This window comes from Colobus angolensis, unplaced genomic scaffold (assembly GCF_000951035.1).
Source record: "Colobus angolensis palliatus isolate OR3802 unplaced genomic scaffold, Cang.pa_1.0 Scaffold48, whole genome shotgun sequence".
Taxonomy (NCBI): Eukaryota; Metazoa; Chordata; class Mammalia; order Primates; family Cercopithecidae; genus Colobus; species Colobus angolensis.
The window spans coordinates 3,204,030-3,223,041 of NW_012118265.1; the positions used below are offsets into that span (position 1 = coordinate 3,204,030).

The 19,012-nt window shown below is 38.4% G+C and overlaps 1 protein-coding gene across 1 annotated transcript in view; it reads right to left on the reverse strand.

The window, feature by feature from the left end:
- The window catches only part of ANKUB1 (ankyrin repeat and ubiquitin domain containing 1), a 37,365-nt gene extending 21,742 nt beyond the window's left edge, over positions 1-15,623 (reverse strand). Inside the window, exons 1-3 of the mRNA XM_011958943.1 lie at positions 15,134-15,623; positions 13,638-13,781; positions 3,382-3,598 (exon numbers count right to left, since the gene is read on the reverse strand). Coding sequence (XP_011814333.1) covers positions 3,382-3,598; positions 13,638-13,781; positions 15,134-15,223 — 451 coding nt within the window. The 5' untranslated portion in view covers positions 15,224-15,623. The remainder of the gene's footprint in view (positions 1-3,381; positions 3,599-13,637; positions 13,782-15,133) is intronic.
- Positions 15,624-19,012: the final 3,389 nt, after the last annotated feature.

Consider the following 19,012-nt stretch of genomic DNA (forward strand, 5'->3'; position numbering starts at 1 on the left):
ATGCGCCTGTAGTCCATCTACTCCGGAGGCTGAGGTGAGAGAATCGCTGAAATCCAGGAGGCAGCGGTTGCAGTGAGCTGAGGTTGTGCCACTGCACTCCAGCCTGGGTGATGGAGTGAGACCCTGTCTCAAAAAAAAAAAGTGATCTAGCATGATGTTCTGTCCTGTTCTGCCTTCTGTGTTTCTCAGATTTGTCTCTTCCACTGCTAATGGAATTAATTAATACTGGGATTATCGAACATACCAGTTATTGTATCACCCTGCCTGCAGGCTTTCCTCACTCCTTTCTATATTTCATATTGCTTGCTACCAGATCAAACCTCTCCTAGAACACTCCTGTTCTAGGCTGGTGCAATGGCTTATGCCTGTAATCCCAGCACTTTGGGAGTCCAAGGCAGGCGGACCACAAGGTCAGGAGATGGAGACCATCCCGGCCAACATGGTGAAACCTCGTCTCTACTAAAATACAAAAAATTAGCTGGGAGTGGTGGTACATGCCTGTAGTCCCAGCTACTCAGGAGGCTGAAGCAGGGGAATCGCTTGAACCCGGGAGGCGGAGGTTGCAGTGAGCTGAAGTCGTGCCACTGCACTTCAGCCTGGCAACAAGAGCATGACTGCAAGTCAAAAACAAACAACAACAGCAACAAAACAAAAAACACTCCTGTTCCAGAAGGTGCAGGGCTCTGGCTGCAGCCACAGCAAGTGTGAGCTGTGTTCCCTCACCTTAAGATCCTCCTCCTTCTGCCCTCAGCTGTGTTTGCTAGTGCTCTCAGGAAGGCTCCTCCACTCTCCAGAACAGTCTCCTGCTTTCTGTCCGTCCCTGGAATGTCTTCCCTTCCTCCTCTCAGATGATTCACAGTTCCCACATCTTTGTGTGTTCCAGCCCCACTGTCTCCAGAATGCCTTCCCTATATGCCTTCAGCCTGCATTGAGCTGACTTATTGGATTTTAACTGAGTGTGTATACATGTCTCATTTCTATCACTTTACTGTAAAAACACCCAGAGTGCAGAGGCAGCTTTGTAAATGTTTGTATGAGCTAGTATGTGCAGTGATTAATTGAGCTACTTAAATCTTTGATTTTCAACCTGGACATGACTGCTTCTCCAAACCCTTCTGATTTTCCACTGCCTCTGAAAAAGGGGCCAAGGTTCAACTCCTGATAGCAGCAGAGATGATTCATTGACTAGAAAGAGAGATCCTGTACAAGCTCATCAAGGACTCTTTTTACCTTCTAGTTTTAAAAAAGGTGAGCTGGCTACTTAAGGAATACTAGTTATGCTTTAGGTAAAGGTATGAAGCATATGAAGCAGGCCAAAGAGCCCTTCCTCCCTTCCCTTTGAGGTCCTCTGATGCCCTGTGTTCTCATGGTGACCAAAGCAGCCTACTCAGGTTATGCTTAGACCCTTAACCTTATATCCGAATACCCTCATTTCCTAAAGTTCCTACTCCCAGAGGGTCATTTTAAGGACTAGGTATGTTGTCCTTGACACACACTGAGCAAGTAATTTAATCATTCAGATGATTTACTTTTTTTCCAGTCTGTAAAAGTTGGGGTTGGGTCAATTCAAATTATCTTCCAGCTTAAAACATCACATTATAATCTGAGCAGTACAGGCCTGAAGAATAGTCATCCAGAGTTTATTCTAGTTTTGTTTCATCCTTTGGTACTTCATTAAATAACTAGATTATCAGTTGCTTGGGGACAAATGCCACTGTGTGCCCTTCCTTATGCAAGCCCCCATCATGTTCTAGGCAGGGTTCAGCTTCCAGCAAGCATGTAGAGCAGGTATGTGCATTATAGCAAAGTACTCTGAGGAGAAATTGTAAAACTTCACTTCCCTGATCAAAAACAAGGAAAAAAATTATGTTAAAGTTTTGAGAGCCTTAATTTAAAATAACAGGAAAGAATAATGCTAAGCAAATATAACAGTCAGGAGAAGTATCAATAAATGCAAATTTAGCAGTTATATAAAGCGAAACTGCTTAACTAAGGATACCTACAAAGCCCTATGTGTATGTTGGGAGAACTCAAATTTCACTGCAGTGTTATAACACAATGTCAACTAAGGATGTGCTGATTGTCAGCAAGGATTCATTTACTTCAAGTAATAATTTCTGTGAGGTTCCAACCATTTTTTAAAAATGTGAAATGCTTCGTGAACTTGTGTGTCATCATCAGGTAGGGGCTATGTTAATCATCTCTGTACTGTCCAATCATTTTTTAGTATTCTTAAAACAAATCTGACAGCTTTTTTCTTTGTCTTATTGATGTTTGGCTATAGTAGACATGACCTGGAAGTACAGATTTTTTTTTTTTTTTTCCTGAGACAGGGCCTCGCTATCACCCAGGCTGGAGTGCAATGGTGTGATCACAGCCCACTGCAGCCTTAACCTCCTGGTCCAAGTGATCCTCCTACCTCAGCCTTCCAAGCAGCTGGGACTACAGGTGTGCACCAACACATCGGCTATTTTTTTTTTTTTTTTCATACAGATGAGCATCTCACTATGTTGCCTAGGCTAGTCTTGAAGTACTGAGCTCAAGTGATTCCCCCCTCCCTTGGCCTCCAAAAGTGCTAGCATTACAGGTATGAATCACTAGTCACTATGCCCAGCCAAGGTATAGTATTTAGAGAAAGGTTGTAATTTGTATCAGGGATAAATGCTATTCCACTAAGGCATACTTTCAGCCAGTATAGCATTGGCGTCACATTGTTATAAAGATTATTTTAATATAACCAGTGACAATTTAAGATGAAATTGCCCAAAGCAGGGTTCAGAGTAGCATGTATCATATGCTGCCTTGCATTAAAAAAGGGAAAAATAATATGTACTTGAACTTGCATTTATACATGCCCGAAGTGTATTTTGAAAGAGAAAAAGATGAAGTGGTCTGAGTTTTGCTCTTCCCCCTTGAGGATATTAGTGAATCTGCTTTGAGAACAAGACATGACAAGGCCATGAGACCCTCCTTATTTCTTAGTCTGTAGACCCAGACCCAAGAATGAAATGTTGATAATTCATATCCACACTGAACTTACAGAGGTTTCCATTTAGAAATAATGCCTCCATTTGTTCAGATTTAATTTGGAAATGGTTTTGATTGTAAATCTTCAAAACAGTAATGGTTGCCCATGAGGAGGGAACTAAGTGCTTGTAGGGCCAGGAGAGGGAGGGAAACTTAACCACTACACATCTTTTTTCACTTCTGATATTTAAACCATGTAAATGTATTAACTGTTTTAAAGGGAATATGTAAATAAAGTTAACAGACTGTATATAAAAATCCTAGATTTCCATTTTCTCTTGAAAAGCTGCAAAATCTGGTATCAAAGGACCCTAGTGCCAAATGGTAGCTGATATCAAATATACTGGGCAGTACCAATATCAGTCTGGTAGTCCTTGAGGGTGTTGCAATCATACATCTCCAGGCCCCTTGGGGTTCGGAGACAGTAGACACTCACAGGGAGGCCACATCTCAGAGTTACCAGTGTTCTCAGATCAGACACTGTTTTATCAAGAAGGGAAATGCTCTCCATTATTGGCATTGTCTCTTGAGTTACAGCATTGAACACGTATAGAGTAGGCTTGTCTTCTTCCTAAAGGGAGAGAAAAAGAGGGAACTTATTGTCTGGAGGTTGGGATGAGGGCCAGGCATTTCAGGGGGTAGCTTTGAGCACCTCTAGCTCCACGACATGGGTGTTAAGGTGAAAGCAATAGTCACTTAAGTTCTCTGCCTTCTGGTCTGAGTCTAGCTCTATGTCCTGAGATATTAACAGGTCCCCCTGTTTGAGTGAAGTGAAGAAGACTTGGCAAGACTTTGAGATCCTTTGACTTTTTAGTCTACAGACCCAGATACATAAGAGTGTTGATAATTTATATCCATCCTGTGCTTATGGAGGTGTTAGTTTAGAAAACATTCCTCTGTTATGCAGCACTTTAATTTGGAATACTGTGGATTTGAAATCTTCAGTCAATTCTTATTTTTATTTTTTTCCTGAGAGGTTATTCCTGGCAAGTGGAACTGAGTTGAGAGTGGGAAGGGAGTGTTTGCTTATCATTTTGTGCTTTTCATTGTCTATATGGTTTGACTGTTTTAAAAGCAACATATATTTACTTTTATTATTTACCCTTCTTTTCTTTCTTTCTTCTCTTCTCTTTTCTTTCTTTCTTCTCTTCTCTTTTCTCTTCTTTCTTTCTCTCTCTCTCCTCTCTCTCTCTCTCTCTCTTTCTTGTGTGTGTGTGTCACTATGTTGCCCAGCCTGGTCTCAAACTCCTGGGCTCAAGCGATCTTCCCACCTTGGCCTCCCATAGTGTTGGGACTATAGGTGTGAGCCATTGCACCTGGCCTACTTTTACTATTTACAAAGGGAAATACTAAATATAGGTTTAGAAAAGTTTCTTTTGTTTCTTTCATTTTGTAATCTAAGTAGGAAAGCAAGTAGAACTGAGATATCTGAAGTAGTGTTAAGATGGAAAGTTTGAGGAAAATATGAATCCTTCTGTTAACAACAGGTTTAGACAAATCAAACCAAAACTCAAACTACAGCAAATAGGAAAAATGGGAAGCAGCTGGGGAGGAAAAGATTATTATCATTTCCACTTTTCTCATGAAAAATGAAACTGACTTTACTTCCTCTTTAGCAGATTCAGGACAGTTATATTTTTCTGCAACGGCCTGCTGTTGGGTTGGCAGATGTCAGTGCATGGCGCTATCACGGAATGCCTATGACTGCAGGACTCTCTCAGAACCTGGTATCTGGCCTCCAGGTTCTTCAGGGGGCTCCAACCTGTCAATGCTGTCTTGCCCCTCCTTTGTTTCCTTCCTCTATTTTTTCCATCAGAATCCCTCTCTGGTTCCTCCAGGGGCCCCTGCCTCCTGCAGACTTATAATACATTAAATGCATTCTCCCCTCCCACATAACACATAGCAGTAATATGGTCAACATGCAGACCTTTTTGAAAAAGCCTTTGAGGAGTGGTGTTACTGATGAAATTTAAGGCTACAATACTTTGATCTAGGGCCCATTTCAGTGACTGAAGTGATTAGGAACAGGTTCGGTCCCTCTGTGGCTGCGCATAAAGCCAGATCAGCAAGCTGAGCTGCCCACTAAGCCTAAAGTGCTTAGAACAATTTTTCGTGATAGTTTCTCATAAACCCATGAAATACAAATTTAAAGGACACAAGATTCAACCTTTCACTTTTGCCATGCCATGCTTTCCTATGGTTCCATAAAGCAAGTATCTGTTCAAGCTAATGTAGATAATATTCATGGGCAGGCAGAAATTCCTATGAAAACTGAATAAAAAGATAGTGGGAAAGAGAGAAAAATTATATTTTATATAATAGCTCTTTTTTATTTCTTTAAAAATTCCTAATTCATATTTAGAATTACATGCAAATAACAAATTAAATGCAAACAAATAACAAAATAAATGCAAATAGAATAACATGCAAACAAAATAACAGAGTCCTAAGTCACTCTTTAAAAAAAAAAATTTTTTTTAAGAGTCTTTAAGGCTTGCTATGTTACGCAGGCTGATCTTGAACTTCTGGGCTCAAGCAGTCTCCCACCTCCTGAGTAGCTGGGGAAAGAATTCGCCTCCATTCCCAGCTCTCAAGTCACTCTTAAGTTAACTAGGTGTATGAGGTTAGATAAGTTGAAAAGAAGCTTCTCAGAATATGAATAATCATATATTTATATCTATAAAGATAAGCATCTATGACTTAGTATACATATAACTGACTCTGGAACAAGTAATAAGGGAGAATTGCAAAGTATCTAGCGATCTTTTTTTTTGAGACAGATTCCACTCTGTTGCCCAGGCTGAAGTGCAGTGGCACTATGAGAGCTCATAATAACTTCAAACTTCTAGACTCAAGCAATCCTCCTGCCTCAGCCTCCCAAGTACAGGCACTTGCCACCACACCCAGCTACTTTTTAAATTATTATTTGTAGAGACAGGGCCTAGCTATGTTGTCCAGGCTGGTCTGGACCCCCTGGCCTCAAGCAATCCATCCACCTCAGCCTCCCAAAGTATTGGGATTACAGGAGTGAGCCTCTGTGCCCAGCTGATCTGGCAATCTTTAGATGAAAATAAAAAGTGCAAGGAAGAAAATATTATTAATTATTAATGAACCCAGATTCTTAAGTCTCAAGCAAATTAGCACCTGCAGAGTCTGTTCATTTTTCTTAGCATTCAGGAACTTTTTATCACATAAATAATAAATGTTGAATGACATCCCAGGCCTTTTTAATCCATAATGTAGTTCTCATTTTACTTTTTAAACTCTACATATTCACCTTTGTATAAACCTTGTTTTTATGGGAAAACCCATTTTGAGTTCTAATGAGGCACATTAGTTGTTGATACTTCCTCATTTGGTTGTATGATGAGGGAGTAGGTAGATGCCAATTAATAGCAACTTGCTAACCCACCTTATCCACATAAGAGAAGGCATCTCTCTACCTCTCTCTCTACGTGATACTCCTCCCCAAGTATTCTGAATCAGAGAAGGCTGGTCAGTCACACCCAAGGAAGTCAGATGCTATTACATAATAATACCATACACAAATCATTGTTGAACATATACAAAATTCGACTTTTTCCTTTATAAACAAACTGAGATGCAAACAAACCAACACAAGAGATATACACAAAGTATCTTACTTTTCAATAAAAACAAATACATTCTATTTCATGAGAATAATTCCATGCTTACCTTCAAAAAACAAATGCTAACTTACTGTACATTCATACATGTACTTTAACAATAAAAAAGGAAAAACTAAACAGAACCTACTGAAAGAAAACAAGTTAATGAAAGTTTTGAATGTACTGATATATTTTTTTTCTCAAGTTGTGCTTTTTTATATTTTGCTGTTTTGGAGTTACAGCCCTAAGTAAGCAGAAGCTTGCTGAACTATTCCAGAGTGAACAAAAGGGGAAATAATGTTTGTTTTTGTTGAACTGAATGAATTCCAGTGAGATGTCTTCATAAACTTCTCCTCTTGTGTGGTAGTCATTCTGGAGAGATTATCCGTGGAGTCTTGGACACTGAATTGGAACACCTTTCTTTACCAGATTCTTTTCATATCTTTTTTTATGGCTCATCTTAGAAAAGAGGGCCATTTTTAAGAAACATGCTTTCATGTGTAAATTTTAAAGAAACATGTTTATACATGCTTTTGTGTATAAAAACACATAAATGTAAAGCCACATATATATTTCCTGGATTTTTGTGTTTATACATTAACAGTACCTTTTGAAAGCTAAAATGTTTATCATTTTGAATCAACTTTAGACTTGTCAAGATAGTACAAACTTCTCTAACTTATCTGATAGACATCTACTCAATGGTACTACAGTCATTCTCTCAGCATAACACAGCTTTTCACAACATTCCAGGGATGTCAGGAGGGATTAACTATGTTTTGACCCCAGCACTTGGTTGGTACAAGTCTGATTATAGAAGGAGGCAGGGAAACCAGGAGGAGTCCTAGGGAGGCTGAGCCCACTTCACACTCTGAAAAGCACAACCTGCTGGATGGTGGCCCCCTTTGCAGTAGGGCATGGACATGTGACAAGGTGCTCCCAATCAGACCTGCCTATCTACCCCCACTTTGAATTAGGAGCCACTAAGGCAGAGAAGCAACAGACACAGGAAAGTCTGTGGGCAATGGCATTTCTGAAGTTGCCGGCCTGGCAGCAGGGCTGGCACCACGTCTTTGAGGACTGCTTTGAGGACTCAGTGTTGTCTGTAGTGGTGACCTTCCTAGATTAGTTCCAGGGCATGCTTTAGATGTTGTTTCTGGCTGCATAATCTCTAAGACTGATTCTCCAATCTTCCGAAAACTACTCAATAGCTTTTCAATATTTATTTTCTGCTTAAATTATCTAGGCTTTGTTTCCGTTGCTTCCAACTAAGAACCTTGATGTTGGTCAGGGGAAAAGCCAAGAATACTGGGGAGAGCTTTGCCCTAACAGTAGAGAAAAATGGGAAATGCCACAGAAGGGTACCATCTTGTTAATTTCCATACTTTACCTCTCAAACCCTTATCAATTCATTTATTAATATCTATTTATGTACAGCCTACTATGTATCTTAGGTACTATTCTAAGCACTGGGTGAAAACAGTGGACAAAACTTAAGCAATTGTTTCCATGATAACACAGGTTAAAATGAAGGGGACAAAAGTGATAGTGCCTCTGCATGTTGTACAAAAACATAGACTTTTGCAGTGCCTCATGCTGTTGTTTATAGGAACACAGTGAAATGCAACAGCATCAGCAATGAATGGTCAGGACTGACTCCTGTATTAATAGAAATTGGAGGTATATACCATAGAAAATATTGATTATGGCTTCCATAAGAGTTCTTTTCCAAAGAAGGAAAAGTTAATACAATGTTCTTTTATTATTATTATTATTTTTATTATACTTTAAGTTCTAGGGTACATGTGCACAACGTGCAGGTTTGTTACACATGTATACATGTGCCATGTTGGTGTGCTGCACGCATTAACTCGTCATTTACATTAGGTATATCTCCTAATGCTATCCCTCCCCCTTCTCCTCACCCTATGACAGGCCCCGGTGTGTGATGTTCCCCACCCTGTGTCCAGGTGTTCTCATTGTTCAATTCCCACCTATGAGTGAGAGCATGCAGTGTTTGGTTTTCTGTCCTTGCAATAGTTTGCTCAGAATGATGGTTTCCAGCTTCATCCATGTCCCTACAAAGGACAGGAACTCATCCTTTTTTATGGCTGCATAGTGTTCCATGGTATATATATGTGCCACATTTTCTTAATCCAGTCTATCACTGATGGACATTTGGGTTGGTTCCAAGTCTTTGCTATTGTGAATAGTGCCACAATAAGCATACGTGTGCATGTGTCCTTATAGCAGCATGATTTATAATCCTTTGGGTATATACCCAGTAATGGGATAGCTGGGTCAAATGGTATTTCTAGTTCTAGATCCTTGAGAAATTGCCACATTGTCTTCCACAATGGCTGAACTAGTTTACAGTCCCACCAACAGTGTTGATTCCTGACTTTTTAATGATTGCCATTCTAACTGATGTGAGATGGTATCTCATTGTGGTTTTGATTTGCATTTCCCTGATGGCCAGTGATGATAAGCATTTTTTCATGTGTCTGTTGCCTGCATGAATGTCTTCTTTTGAGAAGTGTCTGTTCATATCCTTCACCCACTTTTTGATGGGGTTGTTTGATTTTTTTCTAGTAAATTTGTTTAAGTTCTTTGTAGATTCTGGATATTATCCCCTTGTCAGATGGGTAGATTGTGAAAATTTTCTCCCATTCTGTAGGTTGCCTGTTCACTCTGCTGGTAGGTTCTTTTGCTGTGCAGAAGCTCTTTAGTTTAATTAGATACCATTTGTCAATTTTGGCTTTTGTTGCCATTGCTTTTGGTGTTTTAATCATGAAGTCTTTGCCCATGCCTATGTCCTGAATGGTATTGCCTAGGTTTTCTTCTAGCGTTTTTATGGTTTTAGGTCTAACATTTACATCTTTAATCCATCCTGAATTAATTTTTGTATAAGGTATAAGGAAGGGATCCAATTTCAACTTTCTACATATGGCTGGCCAGTTTTCCCAGCACCATTTATTAAATAGGGAATCCTTTCCCCACTTCTTGTTTTTGTCAGGTTTGTCAAAGATCAGATGGTTGTCAATGTGTGGTATTATTTCTGAGGGCTCTGTTCTGTTCCATTGGTCTATATCTCTGTTTTGGTACCAGTACCATGCTGTTTTGGTTACTGTAGCCTTGTAGTATAGTTTGAAGTCAGGTAGTGTGATGTCTCCAACTTTGTTCTTTTGGCTTAGCATTGTCTTGGCAATGTGGGCTCTTTTTTGGTTGCATATGAACTTTAAAGTAGTTTTTTCCAATTCTGTGAAGAAAGTCATTGGTAGCTTAATGGGGATGGCATTGAATCTATAAATTACCTTCTGCAGTATGGTCATTTTCACGATATTGATTCTTCCTATCCATGGGCATGGAATGTTCTTCCATTTGTTTGTGTCCTCTTTTATTTCGTTGAGCAGTGGTTTGTAGTTCTCCTTGAAGAGGGCCTTCACATCCCTTGTAAGTTGGATTCCTAGGCATTTTATTCTCTTTGTAGCAATTGTGAATGGGAGTTCACTCATGATTTGGCTCTCTGTTTGTCTGTTATTGGTGTATAGGAATGCTCGTGATTTTTCCACATTGATTTTGTATCCTGAGACTTTGCTGAAGTTGCTTATTAGCTTAAGGAGATTTTGGTCTGAGATGATGGGGTTTTCTAAATATACAATCATGTCACCTGCAAACAGGGACAATTTTGCTTCCTCTTTTCCTAATTGAATACCCTTTATTTCTTTCTCCTGCCTGATTGCCCTAGCCAGAACTTCCAACATTATGTTGAATAGAAGTGGTGAGAATACAATGTTCTTTTCCCACTATTCTTATATTACCCCTATTTCCATTTCTTTTCCAAATATGTCTATATTACCATTAAAAGAAAAGCATAATATACGGGGAACCTGGAAAAAGTACTGACTATTTAAAGAATGTATTTCACAGTAGATAATCTCTGTATTTATCCAGTGTCTTTCCCTCTTTTTCACACAAGCAGAACCTTGTAAGCACACAAAAATATGAGCACTATAAAGAAGCCAACTATTTTGGATTTATTTCGTGAGACATAATATCTACTTGTACCTTTTTAGAAAGAAAAACCACTTACTTGCCAAGTTTTTGAACTTTACAAAAGTTTTGGGTTCACATTATGATATTTCTAAGTTGTACCAAAATTTAGAGATGCTAAAGAGTTGCACCTCAGGGATTCATTCCCTCCCTTACTGTGGCATCTTCTATATCTCTCAAGGCAAACTAACTTTCACAAAGTAACATGATTAAACATAATTAAGTAGGAAAGGTACTACTTAAATGTATATATATTTAATTATTCAGTAAAGCAACTAACATGACTTGGAAATCAGCCTTGGTAACCTGAGATAGATCAAGCATGATAGAACTGGTATGACTGTACTCTTTCAGGCCTGGGATATTCCCTAAATGTGATTCTACTGGACAGAATGAAGAGTACAATTAGTAAAATTTCAGGGAACTTGAGAGTTTTTAATCAAACTCTATGTGTTGTCCAGTCCTGTGACTTCTGCCCTGGCTCCCTTGAATAAACTCCTCTCTTTTTTTTGAGACAGATCTCACTCTCTTGCACAGGCTGGGTTCAATTGATCCTCCTGCCTCAGCCTCACAAGTAGCTGGGATTATAGGTGTGCACCACCACACCCGGATAATTTTAAAAATATTTTTGTAGAGATGGGGTCTCACCATCTTGCTCAGGTTGGTTGCATTGAATAGCCTCTTTTACCCCTGCTTTCTATTTATAGAATTAGCAGTTTAAAACTTCAGGTAAAAGAGTTCAGCATGAAGCTTGCTTGCATCACTGTGATATATGATGCTTTATTGGCAGAATTTAGGAAATGTTTTTGTAAGTAAAACTGTGAACAGAGGTTGCATCTGGGGAGGGAAACTGGGGGTCAGAGGAGGGAGAGTTTTTTCTTTTTCTTTTCTTTTTCTTGTTTTGAAACGGAGTCTCACTCTATCACTTAGGCTGGAGTACAGTGGTGTGATATCGGCTCACTATAACCTGCGCCTCCTGGGTTCAAGCAATTTTCCTGCCTCAGCCTCCTGAGTAGCTGGGGTTACAGGTGTGCCCACCACAGCCAGCTAATTTTTGTATTTTTATTAGAGATGGGGTTTCACCATGTTGGCCAGACTGGTCTCGAACTCCTGACCTCAGGTGATCCACCCACCTCAGCCTTCTAAACTGCTGGGTCACAGGTGTGAGCCACTACACCCGGCCAGGAGACTTTTACTATGTATCTTTTTGTTCCTTTTGAATTGAGAACCATGTGAACATACTACCTATTAAACAATAAATTTTAAAATGTTATATAACAAAAATAAAATCAGTCCTTAGTTAAATAAAAGTATCCTATCTATATTGTTAAAAACTTTGTCTACATACCTGAAAAGCCATCAGATTCTTCCAGTCAGCTCAAATGTTAGTATTGAACTTACACTACCATCTCTAAGCAAGCAAACAATAAAAAGTCTTGAACCTTATGATTGGCATTACAGAATTCTGGGAAATTTTAGAGAGCTGATCCTGTACGGTACCAAAAACGTAGTATGGAAATATATTTAAAGATATAAAGAGAAGACATTAAGAAATGGCTGGAATTCGGTCTGCTTTGAAATGTAATGTTATACTTCCATTTTCTGAGTAAAAGAGGGAGAAAAGAAAACATTAAAAACGTTTGTAAATATGGTCTTTTGTTTACGTAAATGGGATGATCCAGTGATCATTATTCTGTGACTTGTCTTTCCTACTTAATAATAAATATTGAAGAATATTCCTTTGTTGTTTGTTTGTTTGTTTTTTTGAGACAGGGTCTCACTCTTGCCCAGGCTGGAGTGTAGTGGCTCGAGCTCGGCTCACTGCAACCTCCCCCTCCCGAATTCAAGTGATTCTCCTGCCTCAGCCTCACGAGTAGCTGGGACTACAGGAGTGTGCCACCACACCCAGCTAATTTTCGTATTTTTAGTAGAGATGGGGTTTCACTATGTTGACCAGGATGGTCTCTATCTCCTGACCTCGTGATCCTCCCACCTTGTCCTCCCAAAGTGCTGGGATTACAGGCGTAAGCCACCACACCCGGCCCAGAGTATTACTTTTAAACATCCATTTAGTCAAGTACTAACACATATTAAAAGAAAGAGTTAACTTTGACTACCATAATTTTTTTCAATGTTAAATATGAGAAACTTGGTGACCCATTTAGTGGAGAATGTATACTTTACTAAGTTTCTTAAGGTTCATATTTTTATATACGGTAAAGCACTAATACAGGATAATACTTCTTCCCTAGAGCAGCAGCGTTTAAATTCTTTGGACCACTCATTCCTTTAAAAAATTGTTGTACATACAGGATCTTAGACTCAGAAAATCTCCAGGCACATTCATTTTATTTATATTACAACTTTAGGGGTTTTTAAGGTTCTTAAAGCCCAACTGTGTATCTTAAGTTAAGCACCATTGATTAAGGACCCTCTATAAATGAAAAAAATCTTTATTGCATGTACACCTAATTGGAATGGCTACTTTGGCTGGATTTGGATGTAGAAAATTCCTTTTCATTCTTATTGCTACTGAAAATTTCTTCTCCTTCCTCATTCCACTGCTGGTAATCACTGTGGCCCCACTGAAATGATCTAATGCTCTTCTTCCCACATCAAATTCCAGATCTGGAATTCCCTTGGCTTTGTTTTCATATTGGTTCTGTGATGGCAGGACTGGGCAGGCAATAAAGGGCGTGGGGAGGCAAGAGGAAGAAGAGTAAAAAGGGGGCAGCTCTATCCCTTCTCCATATCTTACTTCCCCTTACAGCACAAAGCATGCATAAGACCCATTATACAAATGGAAGTGAGGAGAAGGCAAGAGAGACAATTTCTTTTTAAGTTATGGAATTATTTTGGTTAACTTATCCCCAACTTTATTCAAAATGAGATAGATATCTTAGACAAATGTTACCCTGACCATCATACCTTAACAAAGCATTTGAGAGTTGAGCAGAAAGATATTCCAACATCAGCAAGACTCCAGCTGTCCTTTAGAGCGGCTCCAGCATACATTAACTCCAGATACCGCCTGCCTTGTTTGTCTTCAGAGAGAGGAATGTGGAAATGATCCTTAAAAATCAATAGCATATGATGAAAACAGTACATTTCTACATTACTAGACCAGAAATGTACTCTCTTTCCCTTCACATTTTTTTCCTCTGGGCATTATAATTGGGACAAACGGAAGAAGTATTAAATAGGGGTTCTTAACTTAGAGAACTTCCAAAACGTTTATGGATAGAATTTAGATGGGAAGAAACTACATCTTTATTTTATTAACTCTAAATGAAATTGAGATTTTCTTTCAATTACACATGTAGGCAGCTAATTAAAGTAGGAGTAGTCGCTGCACCTGTGACTGACACCAATAGACGTCACAGGTGTTTTCATATCACATTATAGTTGTTGCATATATTTCAAAATATTATTTCTACTGATCTGTATTTTGAAAATACAATAGTTATTTGATGAGCTGCTAGAACTTGTTAGTCAATGTGTTAATTAGGAAGTCCACATGTCACTGTATCATACATTTGGGCTTTTTAATGTATGAAAATGTATTTTAATATAACAAATTTCATTTCTATTATATCTGTTTTATTTTATGCATTTAAAGACATTCTGAGAAGCAGTCTATAGACTTCACCAGACTTCCAAAGGGATTCATAAAACATAGAGGTTAAGGTACCTTCTGTTACAAGATTTAGATTTCAGTCATCGTAATAATCTGAATATCATGTAACTATGGTTCAGTAAATGCTGCTTAGCAAGTAGGAATGACCATCTCCAAATTAAATATTTGATGATCAGAAACTAAATATTTTGCTTAATTTTTTACTTTAGAGTGAACATTTACGTGAAATTTATAAGGAAGATACTGTACACAAGTTATTTCTTATTCTGGCTCTGTGATCCTAGGTAAGATAGTCAACCTTTCTGAGCTTCAGTTTTTCCTGAATGCAAAATGAAGCCATAGCTCACAAGTTCTCTAAAGTCCTCTCTGCTTCCAAAATCCTTCGGTTCTTTGTGGTTGTTTGCTCACCAAATAAGACATTTATCTGATGACTGGCATGTCCCACTTATATAGCCTGAAGTTAGTGTCTTGCTTTTGTCCTTTTACGAAGAATTGCAATAATATTATCTGGCCTGTGTACAACCCACACATTCCCTAAAAAGAAGTCAGACTTTTGTTTTTGTTTTCTTGGGAATTGACTGGCTCTTTGTTTTCTTGTCTGACATCACCAGAGTTACTGTCTTCTTATAAATCTATTGTGTAAGCAAATAATAGTATTTTCAAATAGTTTTCATTCCGTTTTTGCTGAAAATATGCCCAATAGCATCTCTACCCTTTGTACATTTTTAAATGCACTGCACTGTTAAAATTAATATACATTTTGATGGCTTGGGAATGAAGTACATACCTTTATCATCAGCTTGACAACCTCCACAGTTTCATCTGCTGAAACATCAAATGGTTCAAAAGATCCTTCAAAAGTGATGAAAATCCTCATTGTACAATTACCTTTTCAAACAAAAAATACCCAACTTTTTCAAAGATCCTCCTGGATGGCTGGAAAAATTCCAGTTCACAATTAAGGACAAAAATGATAGCCAGAGGCAGTGGTCACTGTCTAGCCTCAAAGGTAAGTTGCAGAATGTGAAGAGCCTAGTCCCACAGTGCCACAGTATCAGGCAACACAGACACCAGCTACAGTGGAGGAAATATTTATCTGCTGAAGGCAGTAGTCAATAGCCACCTTATTCCTATATTACGGAAACCAGCAAACTTGACAGTGGTTGAGGCAAGTATGGACAAGCTTCAAGCACGTGATACAAAAATGCTACTCATAAATTACACTTCTGTGATGTGGTCCCCATCAACTGACTCCTGAATTCTTATTTACATAAGTACAGCTGATTGAAGAAACCTTAAAAATAGATATTTGATTGGGATGCACTAGCACAGGGTGAAGCAAGAGTTGATTTTATTGAATGTGATAATCCTGAAAGTTCTCTGTAAATAACTCTGAGCTGAAACATTCTGGTTTCCATAACAACTTTGTGTACTTGTTCTCTGGCAGTATTTATAATCCTGCCACAGGGTACAGAACAATACCCACTTGCACCAGGGAGATGAATGTGTAGGCAAATCATTCTGTGGCTTTCTCTTCCTATTTCTCTATAATAGAATCTGCTGAGTAGCAACACAATATAGTTGGTATTTTCTTTAATCCTTGCCTTTATGTTATTTAGAACAGTTTCCCATTGTTATCTCCTTCAACCCCCACTTAGTGTTGGTGGAAAATATTTCAAACCCCCTCAATAAGTGAGCAAATGAGCTGGGCATGGTGGCACGTGCCTGCGATCCCACGTACTCAGGAAACTGAGATGGGAGGATAGTTTGAGCCCAGAAATTTAGGGGTGTAATGCCCCTGCGAATAGCCACTGCACTCCAGCCTGGGGAACATAGCAAGAATCTGTCTGTTCGATATAATAGAAGAAAATACTGCATTTTTAAAAGGAAAGATAATGTATTAAGAATAAATTTGGGGCCGGGCGCGGTGGCTCAAGCCTGTAATCCCAGCACTTTTGGAGGCCGAGACGGGCGGATCACGAGGTCAGGAGATCGAGACCATCCTGGCTAACATGGTGAAACCCCGTCTCTACTAAAAATACAAAAATTAGCCAGGTGTGGTGGTGTACACCTGTAATCCTAGCTACTCTGGTGGCTGAGGCGCAAGAATCATTTGAATCCTGGAGGCGGAGGTTGCAGTGAGCTGAGATCACACCGCTGCACTCCAGCCTGGGCAACAGAGTGAGACTCTGTCTCCAAAAAAAAAAAAAAAAAAAAAAAAAAAGAATAAATTTGGCCAGGTGTGGTGGCTCACGCCTGTAATCCCAGCACTTTGGGAGGCCAAGTCGGGCAGATGACTTGAGGTCAGGAGTTCAAGACCAGCCTGGCCAACATGGTGAAACCTTGTCTCTACTAAAAATACAAAAATTAGCCAGGTGTGGTGGTGTACACCTGTAATCCTAGCTACTCTGGTGGCTGAGGCGCAAGAATCATTTGAATCCTGGAGGCGGAGGTTGCAGTGAGCTGAGATCACACTGCTGCACTCCAGCCTGGGCAACAGAGTGAGACTCTGTCTCCAAAAAAAAAAAAAAAAGAAAGAAAGAAGGGGGAGTGGAGAGAGAGGGAGAGAGAAAGAATAATCTTAACAAGAAATGTGTAAGAGCTGTATAACATAAACATAAAAATACAATCAATAAACATAAAAAGGGCTGAACAAGTGGCAGGTATATCATAACTTTGGAAGGAAGGTTCAAAATTATTTAAAGTCATCAATTCTTCCTAAATTCATCTAGAAATTAATATTATCTCAATAAAAATAACAGCAAGATTTTTTTTTGTTTATGTAAGCAAGATGGCTCTAAAATTCATGTAGAGAAAGCAGGCAAGGATAGCTGGAAAAACTCTGGGAAAGAAGAGTAATGAGGGAGCACTCACTTACTAGATGTTAGAATTTAATATAAGGCTACAGTAATTAAAACAGGATTGTACTGGCATTTGAAGAGTCAGAGAAATCAAGGTAAAAATAGAAAGCATAGAAATGAATTCAAATACATACAAGAATTTAGTGTATGGTAAAAGTGACATCTAACATCAGTGGAAGTGGAGTGGGGAAATAAGATAAATTATTAATAGTGTTGGATTAACCAAACAGTCACCTGAAAAAAAAAAACAAAAATCTGGAGTCTTACTTTTTATCTTACAGCAGGAGAAATTAAAAACGAGTCTAAAACGAGTTTAAAAATTTAAATGGGAAAAATTGAATCATGAAAACTTTAAGTCTTCTTGTATTTTAGGAGATTTTTCAATCATCTTGAGTAATAAGACCTTTCTGTGACAAAAATTCCTAAAGCTGTAAAAAAAATTGATAAATTCAACTATTTTTAAAAATCTACATGGAAAAATAATTTGACATAAAGCCAAGGATAAATAAAGTTAGAAAAATATCTGCAGCCGGGCACGGTGTCTCAAGCCTGTAATCCCAGCACTTTGGGAGGTCGAGGCGGGTGGATCACAAGGTCAAGAGATCGAGATGATCCTGGTCAACATGGTGAAACCCCGTCTCTACTAAAAATACAAAAATTAGCCGAGAGAGGTGGCGGGTGCCTGTAGTCCCAGCTACTCGGGAGGCTAAGGCAGGAGAGTCGCTTAAACCCGGGAGGTGGAGGTTGCAGTGAGCCAACATCATGCCACTGTACTGGGCAACAGCATGCGACTCCATCTTAAAAAACCAAAAAAAAAAGAAAGAAAGAAAAGAAGAAAGAAAAATACCTGCAATTCTTCATACATGTAAAAGGTGCATTTAATATATAAAGAGCACCCACAAACATTTTAAGGACATGATGCCATTTTTTACCAGGAAATTGGAAAAGATCCAAAAGTTTGATTGCACACTCTTGCTGAGTCTGTTCCAATGATACTTTGCCATAGGGAATGTGATTTGGTACAACCCTATATAAAGGAAAATTTGGAAATATATATTAAAATTACAAATGCACATATTCTTTGACCCAATGATTTAATTTTTAGGACTTTATTTTTACAAATATTTATATGCTTATTTGCAAAATGATATAGGTATGACATTATTCATTGCAGAGTTGTTTATAATAGCAAAAGATTAGAAACACCTTTCATGTCCATCAATAGGGAACTGATTAAAAAAATTATTTTTCATTGATACAAGACTATACAGCTATTGAAAAGAACAAAGAAGTTTTCTGTATGTCACTATTGAAAAATCTTTAAGGTATATTATTTTATGAAAAAAGCAAGGTATAAAATACAGTGTGTAGTACATTGCCATTTGTGGAAAAACAGGGAAAAATCACATCTATATCTATATCTATAGATATAAATCTGTTTTGTACATATACCTCAAAATCCCTGGAAATATATTCAGAAAACTAGAAAATTTGGTGCCTGTGGAGAGGAGACTTAAGCATCAAGGGTGAGGACAATATTTTTCATTGTATTATATTTTTATTTTAAATATATTTTATTTTATTTTTATTTTTATTTTATTTTTTAGAGCAGTGTTAGGTTTGCAGCAAAATTGGGTGGAAAGTACAGAGAGTTCCCATATACCTGCTACCTCCACATATGACAGTATCCTTCACTATCAAAATCCTGAACCAGAATGGTTCATTTTTTTACAAATGGTGAACATAGATTGATACATCATTATCACCCAAAGTCCATAGTTTACACTAGGGTGTTGTACAACATT